The sequence below is a fragment of the Ambystoma mexicanum genome, chromosome 2p (assembly GCF_040938575.1).
Source record: "Ambystoma mexicanum isolate Mex_15411 chromosome 2p, UKY_AmexF1_1, whole genome shotgun sequence".
NCBI lineage: Eukaryota > Metazoa > Chordata > Amphibia > Caudata > Ambystomatidae > Ambystoma > Ambystoma mexicanum.
In genome coordinates this window covers 1,156,386,449-1,156,409,118 of record NC_090923.1, presented here as the reverse complement: position 1 = coordinate 1,156,409,118, position 22,670 = coordinate 1,156,386,449, and the positions used below count along the sequence as shown (strand labels likewise).

General features: G+C 49.8%; 1 protein-coding gene across 2 annotated transcripts in view; it reads right to left on the bottom strand.

Annotated features, from left to right (window-relative positions):
• PRICKLE3 (prickle planar cell polarity protein 3) overlaps positions 1-22,670 on the bottom strand; it is a 215,539-nt gene that overhangs the window by 24,637 nt on the left and 168,232 nt on the right. The window contains exons 1-2 of one of the 2 annotated variants that reach the window (XM_069645274.1): positions 15,630-15,764; positions 14,880-15,063 (exon numbers count right to left, since the gene is read on the bottom strand). In XM_069645274.1, coding sequence (XP_069501375.1) covers positions 14,880-14,990 — 111 coding nt within the window. In that variant the 5' untranslated portion in view covers positions 14,991-15,063; positions 15,630-15,764. Of the gene's footprint in view, positions 1-14,879; positions 15,064-15,629; positions 15,765-22,670 lie in introns of those variants that run through there. The other variant, XM_069645273.1, reaches the window with a different exon arrangement.

Below are 22,670 nucleotides of genomic sequence, written 5' to 3'. Positions count from 1 at the left end.
AGCCACCGGCCTTTCGAGACAGCTATCTATGAGCCTAAGACATTGAGAGAACATGCAGAGGTATCAGTGCTAAAGTCGCCATGGAAAATGTCGCCTGGGGGCCATATTAACCCACGTTTGCACGCTGAATAAAATCAAGCCATTTCCCCAAATATTGTAGAATAGTAAATAATACCAATCCTAGAGGTTGTTGGGGGAAGGGTTTTTAGGATGGAGGAAAACTAACCAGTCTCCTCACTGGCAATATTTTCCCGGCGACTTTATTACATAGAGCCCACGCAGACAGTGCAAGAACCAATAAGGAAAGTGGGGATGCTTACACACACCTTATACCGAGTGATTGAGAACTTGCGAGGAGTTACGCGAGGGTTCACGGATGAAAAGCGTTCATTGAAACCCACACAGAAGCCACCCTCCTGTTTAGTACACACGGATTCCAGCCTATGTTAATGAAATGAACCCATACTTGTTGGAACCCCTCTCTTTTGGCATTGGCCCCCCGGGACCGTTTCAAATAGCAGCAATGAAGCAAATTTCAAAGGTCTGTAAAATGGGTGTTGTTGTCGCTTCATCAAATTAAGGAGTATATGTAGGGTGCTTGATTAGTGCACATCCCTCGCTCACTAGAATTCTGCAATTACAGTTTGTTTGCTAGGGGCATGAGGCAAGGCAGGTTGACCATGTAGGGTTCAGGTAAACGGGTAAACAAGCAGTGGCAGTTTGGCGATGTTTCGGCAGCATTAAAATTAATTTGTTTTTGTGCATCGAAGAAAGAGGATGGCTTTTTATTGGTCATACACAAGTTACTTTCCTTTAATTGTGGTTTAACAGCTTGATCGCATCTATGCAGTCACACGGTCTCCATCTCCAAGATGCATTCACACGGTCTGCCTATCCCGCCACCTAGCGGCTAGCTTGGAATTGCAAGATGCATTTACACAGCCTGCCTATCCTGCCACCTAGCGGCTAGCCCGGAATTGCAAGATGCATTCACAAGGCCTGCCTATCCTGCCAACTAGCGGCTAGTCCGGAATTGCAAGATCCATTCACACGGTCTGCCTATCTCACCACCTAGCGCCTAGCCCGGAATTGCAAGATGCATTCACACGGCCTGCCTATGCCGCCACCTAGCGGCTAGCCCAGAATTGCAAGATGCATTCCCTTGGTCTGCCTATCTCGCCATCTAGCGGCTAGCCCGGAATTGCAAGATGCATTCACACGGCCTGCCTATCTCGCCACCTGTAACCCTCACCTGGTATCCACGGGGACGTCACTCAGCCTGTTCTGACCTCTTACGACCTCAAACCCTTCCCTGGAGGCTATTCGACTGGGGACTGGGCCTGAAACACAGGATTGGTAGAGTTTAACTCCCTATTGTCTCTGTGTGCTTGAACCCCTTCTTCCCCGGGGTCCAACCCTTCCCTTTGATCCACAGCTCACCTTGTTTTCGTGGATAGTGTGCTCTCCGTCCTGCTTTCAGCGCAGGGGTGCGTTAATTGATGCGGGCTTGTTACTGCCTAGTTACTTCACTGACAAGAGTCCGACAGGTAAGTATAATGAGTCTTTTGAACAGTTCTCTAACTTCGTTCCTTTCCTTCCTTAGATGATGGGCGGTGTCCGGGGATAGCAGCGTGCTGCTGAGATGAGTAGCGCTGAAGGTGAGTGAGAGCGCGATGCGCGATGCACCCCTTTCGTATTTGCATTGAACCGAGTTCTTTTTCTGTGTCTTTTAGGTGCCGTGAAATTTTCAGCGTGGATGCCGGTTATGAAGAACAAATGCGGTGGGTAAGCGCAGTATGCGGCGCCTCTAGATGTTTCCACGATAACCTGGAGCGTCTTTTCCCTCTTGCAGATGGATGAGAACTTCCGGAGACAGAGTTCCCCCAGAGCGGCTGGGATTCAGGTAAGCGTTTGAAGCTCATACAGTATTTAAAAATAAGCAAAGATTTGCAGAATGCTTACTAATGCGTTTTTTCTATTCTTTTCCCTTAGGAAGCGGCGTGCCGGGATGGGAATGACACCTCCGAAGATGCCTGCAGAACAGAAGGAGCGATGAATGATGGGCAGAAGCGCTGCAAGGTAAGGCTGTTCCTAACGGTGTTCTTGTTCTTGCAGGAGCTGAGCGCAGAAGAAAGATGCAGGCCTACTGGAGACCGATCCGAACACGGTGAGTGTCACGCTGCAGGTGTAGAAAACGCAAAGCAGGTTTCTCAGCCTGGGTGTGGCTTAAATAGTCTCTGGCTATCCCAGGTGTCTCTGGGCTGAACCACACCCAAAATACTAGACCGCACATGCAGTTCTGGGAACCTAAATATGTAGGCGCATCCATCTTGTCCCCATCAATGCACTACAAGTCCAATCCCCAATGTTATCCTATGGGAGTGAGTGAGTCTGATGCCACAAGCACCAAGTCTGACTCCAAGTGGGTCTTTGGAGGGATGGAGAGGCCCTTGAGGGCCATGTAGGTGATTGTGGCCTGGCTCTCGCCGGATATCTTGGAGGGCTGGGGACATGAGGGGCAGGAATCGACACCACCTAGCGGCTAGCCCGGAATTGCAAGATGCATACACACGGTATGCCTATCCTGCCTCCTAGCGGCTAGCCCGGAATTGCAAGATGCATTCACACAGCCTGCCTATCTCGCCACCCAGCGGCTAGCCCGGAATTGCAAGATGCATTCACACGGTCTGCCTATCCTGCGACCTAGCGGCTAGCCCAGAATTGCAAGATGCATTCACACAGCCTGCCTATCTCGCCACCTAGCAGCTAGCCCGGAATTGCAAGATGCATTCACACAGTCTGCCATGTTTCTGTAAAATATTCAAGATTGTCTGTGTGGTCCAGTGTTCGGCAACCTGTGGCTTTCCAGATATTTTGGGCAATGACTCCCATGATCCCTCACCACTGAGCATGCTGGATAGAGCAGACTGAAGCTGGAATCCAAAACATCTGGCGAACCAAAGCTTTCAGACCCCAGTCTATGACATCGAGATGGGAGCCAAAATGTTCCCTATCCCGTGGCGATTCCTCAGATGGAAAATGCACTTTTGCCTCAGAGGGCCTCAGGACTGGATGTTTAAGATCACGTGGCTTACGTTCACTTTTCAGAAGGATGCTTTTCTTGCCGTCAAGTCATGGTCAGTAGTAAAAAAAAAATGTAAAAGGCAAATGACTCACCATCTTGTGTTTAATACACTCTACCTTTTTTCTATCTGTCAGTGCGCAAATCCAGCAGTTCCTCACACTTGCGGGGGACCACCACTAGGGATTGATATTGATATTTTATTTATATCGTGCTCGTACACAAGTGTTTCAGAGCGCGACGAGGCAAGGGAGGGGAACAGAGTACAAAACAACGTTCTTGCTAGGCCCATTGACATTGAAAACGCGCAAGTGCATGGGAAAGGGGAAAGTGCAACGGAGGGGGGAAGTGGAAAGTGCTGAGCAAAAAACAGATAATACAGATAAATAATAAATAAATAGTAAGGCAACAAACAAAAGTAGTGCAGCCAGCAAAAAAAGCAAGTGCAAGTAAGAGGCGACAGACAGGATGTGTCTGATAAGTGCAGAGCAGAAGGGGGGACTGATTGGTTACAGATACAGACCCCTAGTGCAAGGGATTGCCAGGAGACAGTGCAGGTGGGTGGAAAGGAGAGCAGGTACCTGGGCCCGAGAGTCAGAGGGTATGCCAGGTGCACGATGCCGAGAGCAGATCAGCAGGGGAGAGGAAGAACGAAGGCAGAAGCAAAGAGGAAGGTCTGGAGGTGCTTCCGGAAACAGAGAGGGTTCTCCTCAAGTTTCACAGTGGCAAGGAGGCTGTTCCAGATGGAGGCCCCAGTCGAAGAAAGATCTACCCACAGCTCGTTTCTTTGAGAAACGACTGACCCTGAGGGTGTTGGAGATATAGGAGCCAAGGGCTCGGGAGGGAAGGTATTTACGGAGGGAAAGCTGAAGGTATTTTGGACCCAGGCCCCAGAAAGCCTTGTGGACTATGTAGAGGGTTTTGAATTTAATTGTTGCAGACACTGGGAGCCAATGGAGAGATACGATCCCAGGGCTTGAGGCCAAGGACAAGTCTTGCGGTCCTATTCTGGATCAGTTGCAGAGGGTAGAAGCAGGAAGATTTAAAAAGAGACTGTTGCAATAATACAGCCTAGAGAGAAACAGGGCTTGAGAGACATTGAGCTTCTGGGTGAAGGAGAGAAAAAGCACAATACCTCTCAGGAGGTGCAGTAGGAAGTTTGTCTTTTTTGAGACATCAGAGATGTGGGCAGAGAAGGAGAGCAGGGAGTCGAAGATGAGCCTCACAGGTTGGAGTAGTTAGGAGGAAGGTCAAGGGAGGCCGGTCAGAAAGTGACAGGAAAGGAGGGTGAATGTGTGCCGATGAGGAGGATCTCTGTCTTGCTGGCAATCAGGCAGAGATCGGTGGCAGAACACCAATCCTGAATGGCAGATAAGCAGTCTGAGATGAGAGAAGGGGAGGAGGTGGCCGAGGGGAGCCTCTGAGAGTCATCAGCATAGCACTGGAAATTGGAGCAGAAAATGACAATGTGTTGGGCGAGAGTTGCCAGGTACTGGTTGAAAAGCCGGGGTGAGAGGTTAGACCCCTGGGGAACACCGCAGGTAGAAAGGGAGATAAATTAAAGGAAGGACCCAAGTTGGACCTGGGAGGGTCAATCAGAGAGGCAAGAGGTCAGCCAGGCCAGAGCCTGATCGGTGATGCCCCGGTTGTCACGGAGATGGTTGAGCAGGATGGAATGGTTGACCGTGTCTATATAAACCAACAACAACAAAAAACGTTCAAATTGAGATTTGATCTTCAAATGTAGCCTCGATAAAAAGTGATCAGGAAGGACAGCATAGAGTAACATTCCCATTCAATGCTGACGGGATGCTTCTTCTGGGGAGATGGGGGTGCAGCACCCTCTTATTCACGGTACGAGTAGCGGTTCTTGAATCAAACTGTTAAAGCTATGCAGTTACTCAGTTGCCATGTCTGTGGCAAGCATCACAGCCTGCTCATGTAGTCCCGCTGCCAACAGGACTGCGCAAAAGGTCCCCTTCTTAGAGCACTGACCCTTACCACGCGTGCACTGCAAGGATACAGAGCTGCCATTACTGTGTGTGCTCCCGATGCTCACGACAAACGTAGCAGAGGTGTGTTCCATCCGAATGAGGACTGCTCTGCCCTGTACAGAGCACATGAAAGGCTCAGCACCAGCTACCAGACGGTATGTAGTGATTTCAACAAATAGAAAATAAACATTTATATCTAAATATTTATTTTTTAAACTTTGGTTTTATTCACATTTTCTTAGAACAACAAACAGGCTCATTGTAGATACAGAATGTATGCATTCGACTGGCCCTTGAACCCAACCCCTACCTCCCCCATCCCCCTGCCCAACACAGTCCCACCACCCCAATTGAAATATCCAAACAACAACTTTAACCATGGGAGTATCCATAATTCCTCTTAGTTTCCAGTACTTGCGCTGTAGTGTTTGGGGACTACATCAATGGCTTAATTGCGTCTGCTGTCCACCGGGCCGTGGGTCACCCAGTTTATGTTCGACACCTCACAGTCCCCATCCCCCCTCCCCCTGCCGGGGCCTCTCCCTAGAGTCAATGAACTTCCCATCCCAGGACTGACACACCCCATACCAGTTCGCTTGGAATGAACCAGAGTAATTGTTAATCATGGCAGTCAGTTTGTCCATTAGGAACACGTTCTTCAATTTTTTTTTCAGCCAGTCCTCTTTGGAGGGGATCACCGGGCCCTTCCAGGGCCACCCTGCCCGCCCTCAACATTGTTTTGCACATTATTGGGTACCTGTGTATTTCCGCTTCCTCCGGGGGGAGGCCCAGTAGCATTGTCAATGGGTTTAGTGGGAGTAGATCTTCGGACTCCTCCACAATCCAGCCCCTTACCTTCTCCCAGAACTCCTGGACTTTTGGGCAGTGCCACCACATGTGGCCCCTCGTTCCCACCTGGCCACATCCCCTTGGGCATCTGGGTGACACCGCTGGGAACATCGTCGACAGATTCACTGGGTCCCTATGCCACCCCTGCAGGATCTTGGAATTATGCTCCATGTCTGATGTGAATAGGTTCCCATGGAATGCTATTTTGAATATCCTTGACCAGGCATCCTCGGAGATGTCCTGGTCAAATCGTTCCAGAACGTGCGGAATCCCCTCCTTTCTGCTAAGTTGTTAGTGTTCAGTATTTTGTACATCTTGGACACTGCCCCCTTTCTTGAAGTCGCCGTGTCCAGTAGTTTTTCAAAGGGGGTGAACTGTCTCCTCAGATTTTGACCCCATGACTGGTCGCAGAGGATGCCCTTCAGGCGAAGGTATTCGTAAATGGAGAGAGACCCCTGCCCGAGAGCGTCCCTCATTTCCTCAAAAGCTAGGAACTCGCCCTCTCTGAACATCGGCCCCGCCCATTCCATTCCCTTGTCCGACCAGGCCTGGGCATTCCGGAACCCCCTACTACCCAGTTTGAGAGTGTGCCCCCAGAGTGAGGTCATCGGGGAAGGCCATGAAGTGAGGTGTGCAGCCTGGGGCCTTCTTTCTAGATTGCCCATAGAACCCCCAAGGTTGGATGAGTTTTCAACCTACTCGGGATGAGCTTTCAAGGGACCCAGAGGAGGTCACGGACCTTAAGAGGGTGGGTGTCCATGTCTTCTAGGTAGGACCAATAGGTTCCCATCCCCTCTTTCATATGTTCCAGGAGGATGCGCAACTGAGCGGCGCGGTAATAAAGACGAAAGCCCGGCAACCCAAAGCCTCCCTCCTCCCTTGGTAGATTTAGGATGGCCCTCAGGGTATTCCCCTGCCATATAAACTCTCGCACTGCTTTCTGTAGTTCCCTAAAGGTTTGGTAGGGGATACTAGTTGGGAGAGCCGTAAAGAGGTAAAGCAGCATTGGCAGGATGTTCATCTTTACCGCCGTCATGCGACCATACCACGACAGTATCATCGTGCTCCATCTCCTCAGGTCTGAGGTAATCCCTACCATTGTGGCATCATAGTTGGGGCGAGTTTTGAAAGGTCCCTAGTGAGGAGAACGCCCAAGTATCGAATGGAGTCCTTCCTTACTACAATCCCCTTATACCTATCCAAGAGATCCAGCCTCGGGTCCCTAACTCTCATGGGGAGTAATACTGACTTTGATGTGTTGATTTTCAACCCCAAGAAGTGCCCAAAAGTGGTCATCAAGGACAGGAGGGGAGGGGGGAGCGAGGAGCTAGGCTCCACCATGTAGGCCAGGATGTCATCTGCAAACAGGGAAAGCTTGAATTCCAATTCCCCTCTTCTGATCTCTTTGATATCCGGATGTGCTCGCACTGCTATGGCTAGGGGTTCCATCGTTAGGACGTATATCAAAGGGGAAAGTGGGCATCCCTGTCTTGTCCCCCCCGAAAGGGGGAATGATTCCGATAACTTCCCGTTCACTTGTACCCTTGCCGTTGGGGCTCTATATAGTGTGGATTCCCAATGCCTGATGTGTGCCCCAAAACCCATTTTTTCGAGGAGGCGTTCCATGCATCTCCATTCGACCCTGCCGAAAGCTTTCTCCGAGTCTAAAGAAAGCATGCACGCCTCAAGCTCTGTTTCTTGGGCGTAATGGATCAGGTCTATTTTTTTTCTGATGTTATCCGAGCCTTGCCTTCCCCTTATGAATCCCACCTGATCCCTGTGAACCAGCATTGGCATTATCTCTTCCATCCGCCTCCCCACCACCTTGACCAGGATCTTTACATCTATATTTAGTAGTGAAATTGGGCGGTAGGAGGAGCACTCTGTAGGGTCTTTACCTTTATTGGGCAGCACTACTATTATGGCCCCCCCCATCATGGATTCTGGGAGGATTCCCCCCTCCAGCACCGCATTAAACACCCTCACTAAGTGCGGGGCTAGGGTGGAAGCGAAACCTTTTATAAAAATACACTGTGAAGCCATCCTCACCAGGGGACGTTCCCACTTTCATCCCGCTAATCACCTGCTCTACCTCATCCTCGGACCCTCCAACCTCTCCGCCATATCCTTCGTCGGGGCCGGAATTTGAATGGAGTTAAAAAAACCCTCGATTTGGACATCATCCCCTTCGTATTCTGTCGAATATAATTTTTCATAATATCGACAGAAGGCCCCTCCTATGTGAAGAGTGTTGTACCCTATTGTCATCTCTCCATCCCTCTGCTATAGTGACACGGACCATGTTATGGTCTGACCAGGTGACAGGGTCGACCCTGTGGTCAGTGACATATGGGTGCAGGAGCTCATCAACTAGGATGTAATCTATTCTAGAGTATGATGAATGGATTGCGGAGTAAGTGAAGGAGGGATCACCAGTCCTGGGGCTCGGGATTGTATCCACCAGGCCCAGTTCCGTGTTAACCTTCTGGAAGTTTCGAGCCATGGTGTCATCTGCAGACCTGGTGCTCTGAGGTCCCACACGTTTCCTATCGGTGGCTGGGTCCAGAACCATGTTAATGCCCCCCCACTACCACCGTGCCTTGAACAAATAGCTTTACCGGTCCTTCACTTCTTCACAGAATTGAGCTTGGCCTTCATTTGGGCTATATACCACAGCGAGTGTTAGCAGGGCGCCCTGTAGGGAGCCCCTCACCAGCAAATAACGGCCCTCGGGGTCCTTCAGAGTGGCCTCCTTGTCAAAGCCCAGGTCCCTTGCTGATAAAATGGCCACCCCTCTTTTTTTTTGTTTTGTGGGATGCACAAAAAACCTCTCCAATTCCTCCCCCCGCATTTTGGATTCCTTCCCCCGTGCCCAGTGTGTCGCTTGCAAAAAAAGTAGGTCAAGTTTAGCCCTTCTAAATTCTCTACAGACCAAGGACCTCTTGGTAGGGGTGTTCAGATCCCGCATGTTAACGGAGCCCACCCCAAGGGCCGGCAGACTATCAGTCATTATCTAAGTTTCCTTCTCTCTGGGTCAACATCTTCACAGCGCCCCTCCCTTTCATCTCCTCTTGTCTTTTATTTTGCTCCCTCTTGCCCCCCCTCTAGCCCCCCCGGGTGGGCCTTAAACTTTTCCCCAACTGCCCACCGTTCCCAACCCCTAAATTAGCAACCCCAACTTTCGAATTTCCCCCCTCCCCGGCGTCCAGCCAATTAGTTCCGCCATTACTGTCACCTGGCCGGACCACCAGCCTGCCCACCTTGGCCAGGCTGTCTTTATGGTAATCTCCTCTTTGAGCCACCCCCCCATTGCATAGTCCCCTCAGTAGCCCCCTTATACTTGCTGTTCAAGGGGACCATACTTGTGCTGGCACCTGAGGATCATCAACTCCCCCTCCACTGCAGGTCGGGTTAACCCGATCCTCAACCTTCAGGGTTGCTCCGTTCTCCTCCCTTCGCCGGCGGCGGCATGTTCAATTTCTTAAATTTCCTTGAGCTAGTCTTCCTTCTCCTGTCTCCCGGCGGCCCGATTCCACTTGCACCTCCCACCGCCAACCCAGTAGGTCCCCTCAGGGGGGAGTGGATCCGTCACGTAGTCCTGGATGGCTCCCCTTATGTCCTCTTCCGTGACCAAGGTCGTCCATTGATCCATATATTCAAAGGCCAAGGAGAAGGGGTAGTCCCATCTGTAGCGCACTCCCTTCTCCTTTAGCAGCTGCGTTAGGGGGTGGCACATTCTTCGTTTGGCCAGTGTATACGCAGAGAGATCTTGGAAGATTGAAGCCTGGGCATTGTTATATGCGATCTCCCGCGCCTTCCTGGCTTCCTCCAGCACCTTTGCCTTTTCTGTGTAGTAATGGAACCGGACCAAAATCGACCGGGGGCCCCCGCCCTCCCCCCCGCTCTGTGCACCCAGTCGAACGCAAGTTCGGTCATCATCTCTTCACCAAACAGGAGGGTAATAATGTCTCTCACTGCTCGGGCTATATCTCTCTCCGTTTCTCCTTCCGTTTCAGGGACCCCAAAAAATCTGAGGTTATTCCTCCTTTCCCGGTTTTCAAAGTCATCCATCTGTCTGGCCCTTTCCTCGTCCCTCTTCTCCAGGGCCGCTAACCTCATGCATGTTGTACCTCTTGGGTCGATGATGTCGATTGGTTGGTCTCCACCTGTAACAACCTGTCCTCAATCTTGTCCACCCTTTGGTCCATATTCTCAAATTTCTGGGCAATTTCCGATCGCATGTCCCTAATTTCTTGCAGAATTGAGGTGAAGCCCCTCTCCATTGCTGTTGCGGACTGCGATGAGGCCTCCGATTGGGCCATTCCCCTGTTCGGGACCAGGCCGTTATTAGTGCTTCTGGCCTCTTGATAACGGAATTCTTGCAGAGTTTTCTGCCAGTTCATCTGGTCGCCCCTTGGGCCCCGCCGCAGGGTCTGCGGCCATCCAGGGGGGGTCGGGGAGAACCTCCCAGGCCCCTTTTTATGCTTTCTAGCCAGGGGGGAGCAGGGGGGGGAGGCCTGGGCGGGGCTGCTCCCCTATTATTTCTATCTTCTCCATTACGGCTGGATCACTTCTGGGCGGGCACACGCCCCACCAACACTGGGCGGGGGCCTCACACCCTGTCCGCTCTCACATGAGGTTGGCCTGGCCCTTATTGCACACCTGGTGGGGGGGTGGTATGTCCAACCAGATGCCACCTCTCCCCACTTGACTGCTGCTAGGAAGGCACACGCCCTGGGAGAGAATCCAGGGGCCACCACCTACTTGGAATCTGGGCTCCGGGTCCTTGCCCCTCCGCTCTTCCGCCTGTGGATTGCGGTCCTTTTGCACTCAGGTACCCCACGGCGGGACGCGCTCCCGTCCTCTGGGTTGCTGACTTCTGGACCCCTCCGCTCTGCTCTGTCCTCTCGTTGGACCTCGTCCGGCGGGAATTGGAGGGCGTTGGGCCCCGGTGCTTCCGCTACACGTTCGCGGGTCCCGGCACAGGGATTGCGCGACCCCACCGACGTCCGGTCCAGGCCACTGATGCGGCTTTCAGCCCCGCGGAGAAGTGCTCCCGCGCTGAGGCCTCTGGTGGCTTGTCTCCCCGTAGACCTTCAGCGAGCGGCGGGTGAGGGCTGTGGAAAGGGAACAGCTCGCCGGTGGGATCTCCCGGCTCTGGCGGCCTGCGGCTCCTCCCTTGGTGGCGCAGCCGCTCCAATCTCTTGCCACTCTTCCCCGGAGGTTACGGGGTCCGTGTTCCCCCTTCGGGGTCCCCAAATGTCACTCTTTCGAGCAGGGGAAGCCCCGGGGGTCACCGCCTGGTCCAGTTGATTGAATCCCACAGGGGAGTTTCAGGGGGGGGGCTCAATCCCTATTTCAGCCTGGCTTCGGCAGGAGCTCGGTACTCAGGCAGCCATTGCCTGTGCGCCCCCTGGTGGCCCCCCCATCTAAACATTTATAACGGAAAAAATATGGAATTAAAAATAAAATATATATATGGGGTGGGGTAAGGGGTTAACAACGGACGGGGAGGGGTTTGGGGTGAGATTATAAACAAGGGGAACTAGGGGACTTGAGGGCAATAAAAAAAATGAACAGATTGGTATTTTTTATTAAAAATGTTCAGATAAAAAGTGTTTGTTATTCTGTTTGTTAAAATCACATGTACCCCTACCAGACATTTATAAATCAATGCTTCGCCTACAGTAACCAAAAGTCACATGATCGTGAAGGACTTCGGGCGGCTCCCACCAGAAATCTGAAATGGTATATTCAAGAAATCGCAGGTTGAGAACTCCACAGAAAGTCCTCACCGCCCTGCGTTGCGCCTGCAATCTGGGCAGATGACCACATTCTTGGACCCACAGAATTCCCAGTATGCCTGTCCTGTACTGTACTGTGCCTCAAGCGACATCCAAGGGCCATCATCTGGATACATGAACCCCAACAATCTCCACAACCACCCAAGCTGTGGTGGCCATACCGTGCCCAAAACAGAAGTATGGTTGTTGGCGAGTTGAAGGGAAGGCATGAACCAGACTCGCCAACATGAAGGAGACTTCAGGATCCTGGAACACTAGCCGACAAGCCAAGGTCAAACAGTAGGTGCAGGACTTGTTCGAGATCCATTGCACAATACGAAGTTGGGGATCTTACTCGCACAGATCTGCGTGAAATTACCGAGTTGAAAAGTCCGACCACCAAAAGTCAGTTTTCTTTTTTTCACATATATATTATATATGTGGGGGGAGATGCCCCACCTTACACCTATACATTTTTATTAATTTTACCCCCCCACATATACATATGCGAATAAATGGGGGTCGGACTTTTGGTGGTCAGACTTTTCCATCTCAGTAATTTCGTCCTATTCCACTAGCACTATACTCCCTGAGGACTAAAGAGGCAGAAAGGTGACCAAAAGGGAGGTTCTTGTATTGGAAATGCACACCTCATGCCAGAAATCTCTGGATGGAGGGATGCAGCTTTAGGTCGAGGGACCACAGCCTCCCCCACTCGCCTTCCCGTAGAGCTGACAGGATGTGTCCCATCGGTATCTTGAAGGTCCGTGCGGCAAGAATAGATCCAGGACGGGTCATGGAGCCTCACCACTCGTCTCGTGCAAAGAGGTGGGAACAGAAGCCCTGGTTTCCTTCCACTAAGGGGACTGACTCAATGGCGCCTGTTTGAGGAGTGATGGAGAGGTGCGAGAATGGGTCTCCAATGTGCTCCTCCACTGTAGGAATGTCTGTCGGTCTATCCCTGCTGGTCCTGAGTGACATCAACCATTGATCCCACCCCCTAGACTATCAGGAAAGGATCCGCTATCAGAATCAAGGGCTCGGCCAAACCTGCTTCCACGCGGGAGCAGCAACGTTCAGATTGTGACTAGTTTAGCAGGCGGATGCGACAGAGGGGCCTGGCTTTGATTTTGATTTTTTGGTATAAAACACAGGGGCCCCTTGGGTATGTAGTGGGAATAGGACATATGATGGGCCTGCCACCACAGATCCACTGGGTGAATGATCCAGCAGAGAGAACCAGGCTCCTGCTCCCAGAGACTCCTGGCTAGGGACTTGCCCTATTCTCAGGTCCCATGCAATGGAGTACATAGCAACATTTCTCCCCCCGTAAACGCGCATGTTCATTCCTAGCACAGCGTGTTTAGTTGGGACGGAGGTGCCCGCATAGATTTTGTGCAATTATATGCATGCCTCCCCTCAGAGCATCTCCATTCCCATCGCCCAGTAGATCTGTGATCGGGTCATGTCTTGAATCTCTCGTCATAACCCCTGAAAGTCTCACCACACCATGCAAAGAGCTCTACTGAACAAGCATTGGCAAAGCCAACCATTTGGGCTTTTGTGTAGGTCTGGGAAAGGCACTTGCCAGGGACTGCCATAATGGTGCTACCTGTCCATAAAACAGCCACAGCTGGAAAATGATGCGAATATCTGGGCATATGATGGCCGTGCCTGGCAAATGCCCATTTGAAACCAATGCACATGCCAACAGTGTTGGCTTTATCAAAGCTGGTTTTAGCCACTTCGGTAGAAGCAGCAGATGCAAGGACACATACTGCCTATAAATCAAGTGGCTGAAGGCACACGTGGTTAAGTCATTTTTATTACAACAAAAGCAAATGTACATCTTAAATTAATCCATTAACTCGCAGAGGATTGCTTAGAAAGAACACTGACAGGCCCTACATACAGCACAAAGTTTAAGTTCACTGCTTGATAAAGCTAGCTCAAAGAGTACGCAATTTGAGTGGGGAGGTGCAGGTAGATGGTGAGACCGGCCTTCGCGATTAGCTTGGGCATGGGCTGCCAATTGGTGTGTAAAGAAGCAAACACTGACAAGCTGTTTGTCCCTCCTCACATCCTACCCCCCTCCTACCTGTACTGCAGTAAGCACCACCAAAACTAAAAATGCGTTCTAAAGGCTGCAGAGCGATGAGCGCGCGCAGGCGCTGACAGGCCCCACTGCTCTGCAGAAGAAGGAACACACGAGTGCAGGCAGCAGGTAAGTAAGTGTGTGTGGGGGGATGGGAAAGAGGAACGCTGTGTGTATGTATGCGGGGAAGGGAGCATACTAGGTGTGTGTGGTGAGAAAGGTAGGAGTGAAATAAAGTTGGGGGTGAACCCCCCACCACCGCAGCCAGCACAGGAGAAGATGGCAAGAGGCAACGGTGGTGGTGGTCCGTTTGGTCCATTTTCCTGCCTGTTGAAGGCTGCACATTATCGGCCTTAAAGAAATGCAGCCATTTTGGTATGTGGCCTTCAACAAGAGATATACGAATAGGCGAGCTATACATATTGAACCGGTTAAGACTGCATAAAGGAATCAGTGCAGAACCCACAGATTTACAGATACTTTAAGAACATGTCAACAAATCCCCAAGGCCAACAGCTTTAATGATGAAGTAAGAGCGGATCCACAAATCACTGATCACGGAGGGATCACCAATCAGAGCCTCAAGAGAGTCCATCCAGAGGATCTATGTGATCACTGAGACCACACATAATTGCGACGGCTGAAAATGCCTTTTTTTTTTTAATTAATCACACTTTGCACCACATAGATATGCGGGGTTAGACCCCCCCGCAGTCCCCCATATTACTATAATATCCCATAACCCCCCACATGTGTAAGGGGGGTATAAAAAAAAAAGTCAGCCTTTTCGGCCGTCGCAATTCTCAGGACATTTTTGTACGATTCCCATCCAGACAATGACAGGGGAGCGCATATTGTTCACTGGCCAAGGTAAGATACAGATCCCCAAACTACAGAGAAAAGGAACCAGAGAGAGACCTGCCACATGGCACTCCACCACAAGGAAAAAAACGCTTACACATGGCTATTCCTTAAAGGAAAGGGAGCGACCGAGAGCAGCTTATTACAACGGATACAACCCACCAATGCCAATAGTGTAGTCCAACTCCTCCTGAAGGGTGAAGCGGATGACTTACCTGTTCTGGCTTCAGCCCTGGTGGCACCCACGCATACTCCTCAGAAGCGCACCCCGAGTCATCGTCCGAGATGGAGTGCCGCTGGAAGTCCGAGATCAGGCGGCCCATCATCTTCTCCAAGTCCAGCGGGATAGCCCGGACGGCGTGGTCCTCCCGCGGGCACTTACAGTGCTGACAAATTTTCCTGCCAAAAGGGAGAGAAGTACATGAGACAACAACTCCCACAGAGAGAGGAGGCGTGTATGAAACAGTGACCGACTCGCATAAGAAACTGGCAAATGTGGGGGAGGAAACAAACATGGGAGTAATGCAGGAATCAATAACCCACTCAGGGGAAGGAGCACACCCAACAGTGATTTCAGAAAACCTCATAATCCGTAACAGAATGGATCAAAGGGAAATAACACACACACACACACACACACACACACACACAGAGGAGTTCCGAGTATGGGAAACACTGGTTCAGGTGGACAGGTTGACGAAATACAAAATAATGGCTCACACGGACAGGCGGCTCCACAAATGCCTAAAATGGACAGGGCTTAATGCAGAAAACAGTGTCTCGCTGCATCGGGTAACACAAGGGAGAGAGGCACAGAATACCAGCTTTTCCAAGCACAGTGGGGACACCACGCTCTAGCTACAATGCCCCACTGCAAACTAGAGGAGCCCTCACTTTCCATTGGCTCCCTTCAGAAATAGATGCGTTGGGTAGGCGCTCTAGTAGTAGCAAAAAGTCAGTCTCACCTCGAGAGCAACAGAAGAAATGGCTGCCAAATAGAAACCGCCCGTCCTTTCGCTAGACGAACCGGAAATTGGGAACTGTAACGTTTACACCAAAAGGTGCTACAGCTTTGCAGCGGGAAGGCTCAGTTAGCCTGCACAGATGTGCAACAGACAGAGTGAAGCGTCTATGACAACCTAAGTGGATCTCTGCTGAGGTATAATCACCACTCAGGACAGCGATTCAGAATCCGTTACAGCATTAAACTCCTCCCATCTGTCCGTCACTCGTTTTCATAATCCTGGATTCTACAGCCCTCGTCCCCCGATGGATTGAGGGACGCTAAACCACTGTGCAACAGCCCCCAAATTGATGCGGTCTAGGGCAAGGCGGGGACTTGACAGCAAACATAGGTGCCCTGTGCACAACGAGGCCTAAACAAGGCGGGAATATGCAGCCAGCCGACAAACACAATGGGTTTCATGGTCTATGGCAGAACGCGGCAATAGGTTTATAGTATTTTTGCAATCAACATTACTACAAACTAATTTATTCCAATGTACTTCTGTCCATACGAGGTACGAGTTGGCTTTACAGAGCAATGTCAACACTAGTCCTAAAATTGTGGAACTGGAACACAACAACGCCCTCATCGCCACTCTGGAAATAGGTCAACGGTAAGCCCTACACAACCTCTGCCCTGGCAAAGGAAGGCAGTCCTTAATGACTGGCGTGATTAGATTGGTAATCCCTCCCCCCCAGCTGCCCCTGTGTGCCACCCCCCTCGGAAGCGGTCTGATAGTGGAAGAGCTGGGAAAGCAGAAAGATTAAGGGAAATTCATTCAGGGCTCAGAGGAAAAAACATGCACTTTCCAGAAGCAGCAAGGTCAGTCCTCGTCCTCGGTTAAGTGAAAACGCCAGCAGATTCTGTGTAGCTCTCGGCAGCAGGAAGGTGAAATGTCAGATCTGCAGAAAGTGCGGGAAAGTAGCTGAATTTTGGCTCCATTATGTGCAGTGCCTCAGCCCACAGCTTATAGGCACAGGTATTACTTTTGGCTGTTTATTGGCACAGTCGCCAATTGCAACTGTTGTCTACACGGGCGAATGCTGAGGGGCTGACTAGACTAAGCACTGCATACCAAACATTGTATCCTGCTGCATGAGAAGTAGTGCACAGCAAAATGAGAAACACATACAGTGCATAATGCTGTCAAGTGCCTGCTCCCAACGGTGGGGGCTTGTGGGGGTGGAATAGAGTATAACGGAAGTGTGCTGCAGTCCTGAAGTCGTTTTTCCACTTCCCACCACAGCTTCACAATACACGGCAAATGATGAAGGCAGACACACAGATCCAGGGTGGCTGTTGGTACTCTCGTGGGGAGGAGAATTAACTAGCATTTTATTGCTGGACTGCCCTTGTGAGTGGGACCAGACTGATCTACTAATAGATATTTCTCCTCTGTGAAAGGTGCAGTGATCTAAAATGTGGTTGTAGACCCTCCCGAGTGGCAGCCACCCCCGGAGAACACGTTATTCGGCTGTGTTTGTTCTGAGCAAAGGTGCTCCCAAATTTTTTGCACAAGGGGTTATTACTAGTAAATACCTATACAAAACTTACAACACAGGCCAAAAGTATTGCTTTGTCAATGCTCCTTTTGCAGAGTGGTTCATATTTGCATGCAGCGGTTTCGTATTGCTCCGAAGCAAAGCTGAGACAAGGGGAGATAAACGATATTTCAGGGACACAATTAAATCAAGGGGGGAAATGGGATGAACATTTAGGTCTGTGGGTAGCTCATTCAATGTTGTATTCTTGCTTAAGAGACAACTTGACCATCTTAAGCGAACATCTCTAGTGCAGAAAATTCGTGAACATTGGCCAAAGAAAGCGGGCTTGGTGTACGCAGTGCAGTAATGTAAGGGAATGGGTCACCCAGGCAAACTATAGAATCCTTAGAACAAATGACGTGTTCACTCTGTGGTAAAACACATATTATATTGAAATGTAGAGCAAACCGATGTCATCCATCACATGCGAGAACCAGGTCATTTGCAGTTTATGCCTCTAGCACTTTAACCAAAAAAACAAAGATAGAAAGAGTGAAAACCCACCAAACGCAACTAAGAGCGAGTCCACCAGGGCACAGTCACAGCCCTTGCATGTCAGGTCAATGCATCCAGCAGAAAAGACACGCAACATTAGTCCACGCGCCCATCTTACCCCTATCGATTTTGAATTGTGAAATCAGAAGGTGTCTTATTTCAGTCCGGGATTTAGCTATAATTGGTCGCGTGGGTTGCAACCAGGTGAACGCACTTGGCCTGGATGGCTTCACTCCCTACGCCACCTTTCCAGGGGGTGGCGCCGCAGCATACACCGCCTACACCATGCACATTTCTAGGCCTGTACTTTGTATATTTTGCATGGCAGCTTACCACCCAATCCTGAGCGACATAACAGAAGTATAACACGTCTGTGTTTATTAGTTCACTTTTGTCCTTCGGGTGGTTGGCTGAACTCTACTTCATGGCGCCGGGATGTGGACGTCCTATTTCTTTACGTGTTTTCACACACGTCACATACGCAATGTCGTAATACTTTATTTACAGTTTCACAGGCATATAGACTCTTGAGCTATTTGGGTGGCACACACGTACGAGATGTTTTTACAATGTACTTTACTCATCGTTCCACAGGGATGATCTTCCATCCCAACTCCTGGGGCACATAGCACGTTTGTTTATATCAGTGACGTTACACGTAATCCACGTAACGTCCCCAGTGGCTATATAGAGTTCTTTCAAATTGGCAACCGCTCTTAATCGGGGAACGCCGCTGAACAAAACAACGCCGAAAGGCTGGGGGTCGCACATGCATGTTACTCCCAGGTAAAATATTCTTGTATGTCACGTATACCCGGTCCCCAGGTGTTGTGGCAAGTGTCCTATTTTGGGATTTCCCCTTTAGATATGTGCTTTGTCCACTCAGCCCATTGAGGCGCTCATTTCTGTGCTGCTCAGCATTATGACCTAGTTGGTGTCCATCCAACATTGCTAGGCACGTCACGTCCCTCATTATGGTATAACTTCTTCTTTCACTTAATTTTGTCGATTTCCAAGCACACCAGGTTCCTTTTTCTCCAGACAGGTTACACTCGTTTCACTGGCACTTACCGGGGGTTACCATCATTCAACGACCCATTGCTAGACAAGATCGTTTTCACGCTCTTGTGTAATCCGACAAAGTTAAGCTAGCATGTGGATACTTGGCCATTTTGGGTAAGCCGCCCAGTGCCTTACTCTCGTCATCACTGTTGCACTGGTTTCACTTTGTCCTATGTATTAATTCATAACGTAGATGAATGCTCTTTGCTCCTCCTGTTCTTTCCTCCATGTATTATTTGCTCCCTTTGTATGTTTCACTTTTTCCATTGTCCCAACAACTTGGTTTGTTGGATATAATTGACTGTCACTGTGTCATGTTTTCATTATATTATGGATACCTCGGATGGATGGAGCATTGCTATAAATTTATGTTATGCATCCTATTGTTACACATTGCTTTTGATACACTTTGTCGTATATGGCTCAATGTAAATTCAGCCTTGAAAAAGACCTGAAATGCGTCGAAACACGTGTTGGCTGAACACACAAATATCAATTAGCTTTCTAACTTTTTGACCATCTGAACTTCCGTTACTGATAGTAGCTTGCATACGACTATCCCAAGATAGCACAGGCTCCTTGTTGTTCGGTTATCTTTGAGACATCAGTAGTCAGTGCCTCCCCTGGCCATGGTACTCGATGCAGGTCTTCCAACTTTATACTAATTTTCATATATCTGTTGCTGTGCGCTGGTAGACTCACTTTACTTGTGCCCTTCCCTAGCGTCTTAACTTTGGTTGCGCTGAACCCGTCAGTGGCTTTTCACATATTCGACCACAGCAACGTAATCAGCTGCCTTACAACAGCTGTAACCCTGCTCTGGGCTCTTGAGAGGCAGGACAGACAGTTTTTATCTACCTTTGCTTTCAATCTTTGTCTGCTTCTTTGTGGTGTCCCCCAGGGCTCCGATGCTCTCCCTTATTTTCAATGTTTAGATTCATCCACTGGTGAGCCACCCTAGTCTTTTGCCTTCCTTTGTTACACATATGCTGAAGACCCTTAACTCCTCATCCGTCCTAATAGGGTCTGGGGAGGCATGAGAGAAACCGCATGTAAGTTCCGACAGGGCACGGAAGTCTTTTTGATGGGGCGAACAGCAAAAGCCTCGAACTTAATTCTGATGAAACAGGGGTAATGATTTTGGGAAATGATAGAGCTTTGGGGTCACCACTTTGGGTCGTCTTAATTAGGCCGCAGTCTCGTACCTGTTTCTCTAACTATCCGGTGTCAACAGAATGTAAAGAGTGGTCTCCTGGTTATTTTTACTACCAGAGAACTCTCAAACATATTTCTCCACTCCTGTCTCAGTCCTCCAAGCTGTCGGCTCTGTGGTAGGCTGAGCAGTGGGACACGTGACTAAAGATCTGCTGGCCAGTACAGCTCTTTATTCAGAGATCACAGAACAAGTTGGGATTAACACCTAACCGTTCCCAAGGGGTGTCACTACAGCAGAAATACTAGGTTGCAAAAGATGCGAGGGTCAAGATAAAACAAAATACAGTGATCCACGTAAGGGCTTCATCTCATAACCCACGGCCCCCGTAACCTCATCCCATGTGGCGATTTCCCTGTTCTTAAAAGTCCTAGTCTCCTCTGGAACACCAAACTGGTGGTGAACGGAAAACAAAAAAATCCTGATCTTCAGAAGTACAAGTTCGACTACCGGAAGTTCCAAAAGGTTAGCTGAATGAAATAGTCCAAAAGAAAATGGACTTTTCAGAAGTCCATCCTTGCAAAGTGGCTGTTTTAGATAATGTTCTCTCAGTGGTTACACACAGTCTGGAACTTTGTTCTAGCTCCCTCTGCTTTCACCCTTCCACACACCGTCCGAGAATCAGGAGTTAGGTTCCCCTCACCATCTTGGGTTAACTGGTCCTTGGATCGAGCGCTGTGGTTGGTTTTCTCAATTCATTCCCTTTTCCACACTTTTTTCAATTGGCTTGTTGCAGTTTCCTTCTCTAGTCCTTGACTTTATAGGGTTACATGCTCGTTCCTCAAGACAGAAGTTCTCAATCTTGCACTTGGGCTGCTCATGCACCTTCGGCTTGCGGCTTGTTAGGTCTCTCGCTAGACCCAGCTTTCAGAATTTACTGTAAAGGATGTTCTAGTTCTGGTCATTGGGTTACTCTATAGGTCTTGTGCCAGAGGTCAGCCCGGGCCTTATTAGCAGGCATCTTTTCAGGTTTCTTGGCAGGTCTTCCACTAGACATTTGTAGCAGAATTCTTGCAGAGGCTTTTTTTACGGGCCGTCTCTGCAGTGTTCTCCTTCTCCGTCAGGCCTTCGCAATAGCAGCCAAACAGAGCCTTTCACCAGGCCACCGATTCGAGTTTTCCAGCCAGGTCTTCCAAAAGGCATAATTTTCCATGTCTTTTTGCCACACAGTCTCTTTAGTTCTGGTGATCGGTATTTCTCCGTCCCCATACCACCCTCATCTGGATCCTGGTCAAGCAGAAGATAGTTTGAAGCCTCATCTGCCATGGGTCTGTCTCTCACCTTGGGGTCACTGGTGGAGGTTTAAGGTTCTTGGCACTACAGTTCCCTCAAGGTCGACCTCCTGAGTTATGTCATCTTATATTAGGTGGTATTTTCATAACACCTGTTGCCATTGGTATGGCCTTGAAGGGGTGTGAGGATTATCGCCCTTTGGAAGACTGTAGTTTGTTTTGAAAGTAATGAAAGGAGTTGTGATATGCATGTGTGCATTTATCGCCAGATAGAAGGTGGGTAGGGAATGGCTAGGTCTCTAGCAGCAGCCTATTAACAAAGGCACGAGGAGCGGGTGCTGTGTCAGAGAGTCAAGTTATGGGAACAGCTGGACCGAATTTTGCATGGCACTCAACTGTATTCTGTGGGACACAGCGCACGAGGGTCCTGGGAAGGACTGAAGCATATTTGTTTTAGTCATGCAGTTCGTATCGTGTAGGCGTGAGAAGGAGAGCTAGGATCCACCCAACTCTCTTGTGCCTCCGAAATTCCCCATGACGGAGGATGGGCGGCAGTTAGCGCTCGAGTTGGGGGCGTCGGATCTGGACTAAGTGTGCGGGGGTGCCAAGTGTCTGTTGGGTATTCTCTCCTTTGGTCTGCGGTGAGCCCTTCCAGGGGGTTCTACAAACATTACTTGCTTTTTGTTTTTGCCGAATGGCAGTTTCACAGATTCTTTTTTTCTGATTTTACTGCTTTTAAAAAAAAAAAAAGAAACGTTGGGGTTTAAATCCTCCACGAGATGGTGCAGGGGAATTCAGGAACCTGTAACTTTCCAGTCTCATGGGGGTCACTAAGGTGTGGAATTCCACTGCGTCCAAGATGAACCCCATCCCTAGAGGCCCACTACTCCCAAGGGAAGGATGGGGAGTTCAGGGACTGCTCTTACATTAAGCAGTAAACCCTGATGCAGTGCCTTTCCAGGCACTAACAGCCAAGCGACTAAGTTACTATCCTGGGGGGGTCCTAATATTGAGAGGAGGTAGAAAGGCGGCCGTGTGCCAGCAGAGCAGCATGTTTCAAATGCCAGAGAAATAAATAAAACTATGGAAGTGTGACGCTGAGGGTCCAAAGAGGGCCTGACAGGAAGAAGGGGACAGGAGGGGCAGCAGCAAAAGCCAGAATTTCGTGGGTCATGCTGGGTACTTGTGCTTGGCGGATGAAATATGGCAATGGAACGAACACAAGTAACCGCAAGTTTGACCATCAGGTGAAGCCTGCAAGCTGCCAATCAGTGGCAAGTTAGTGCAGGATAACGGTCTTAATTCAGCAATACGGGTCAGGCACGCAGTCCATCAGGTTGCTAGGATTGGGGGCTGAATCTCATGATCCACGCTTGCATTCCAAGAAAGCACACAGCTGCTCGCACCCATCGGCCATCTCCCCTTTCTCTTCCTGTCACTTCCCTTGTCCCTCT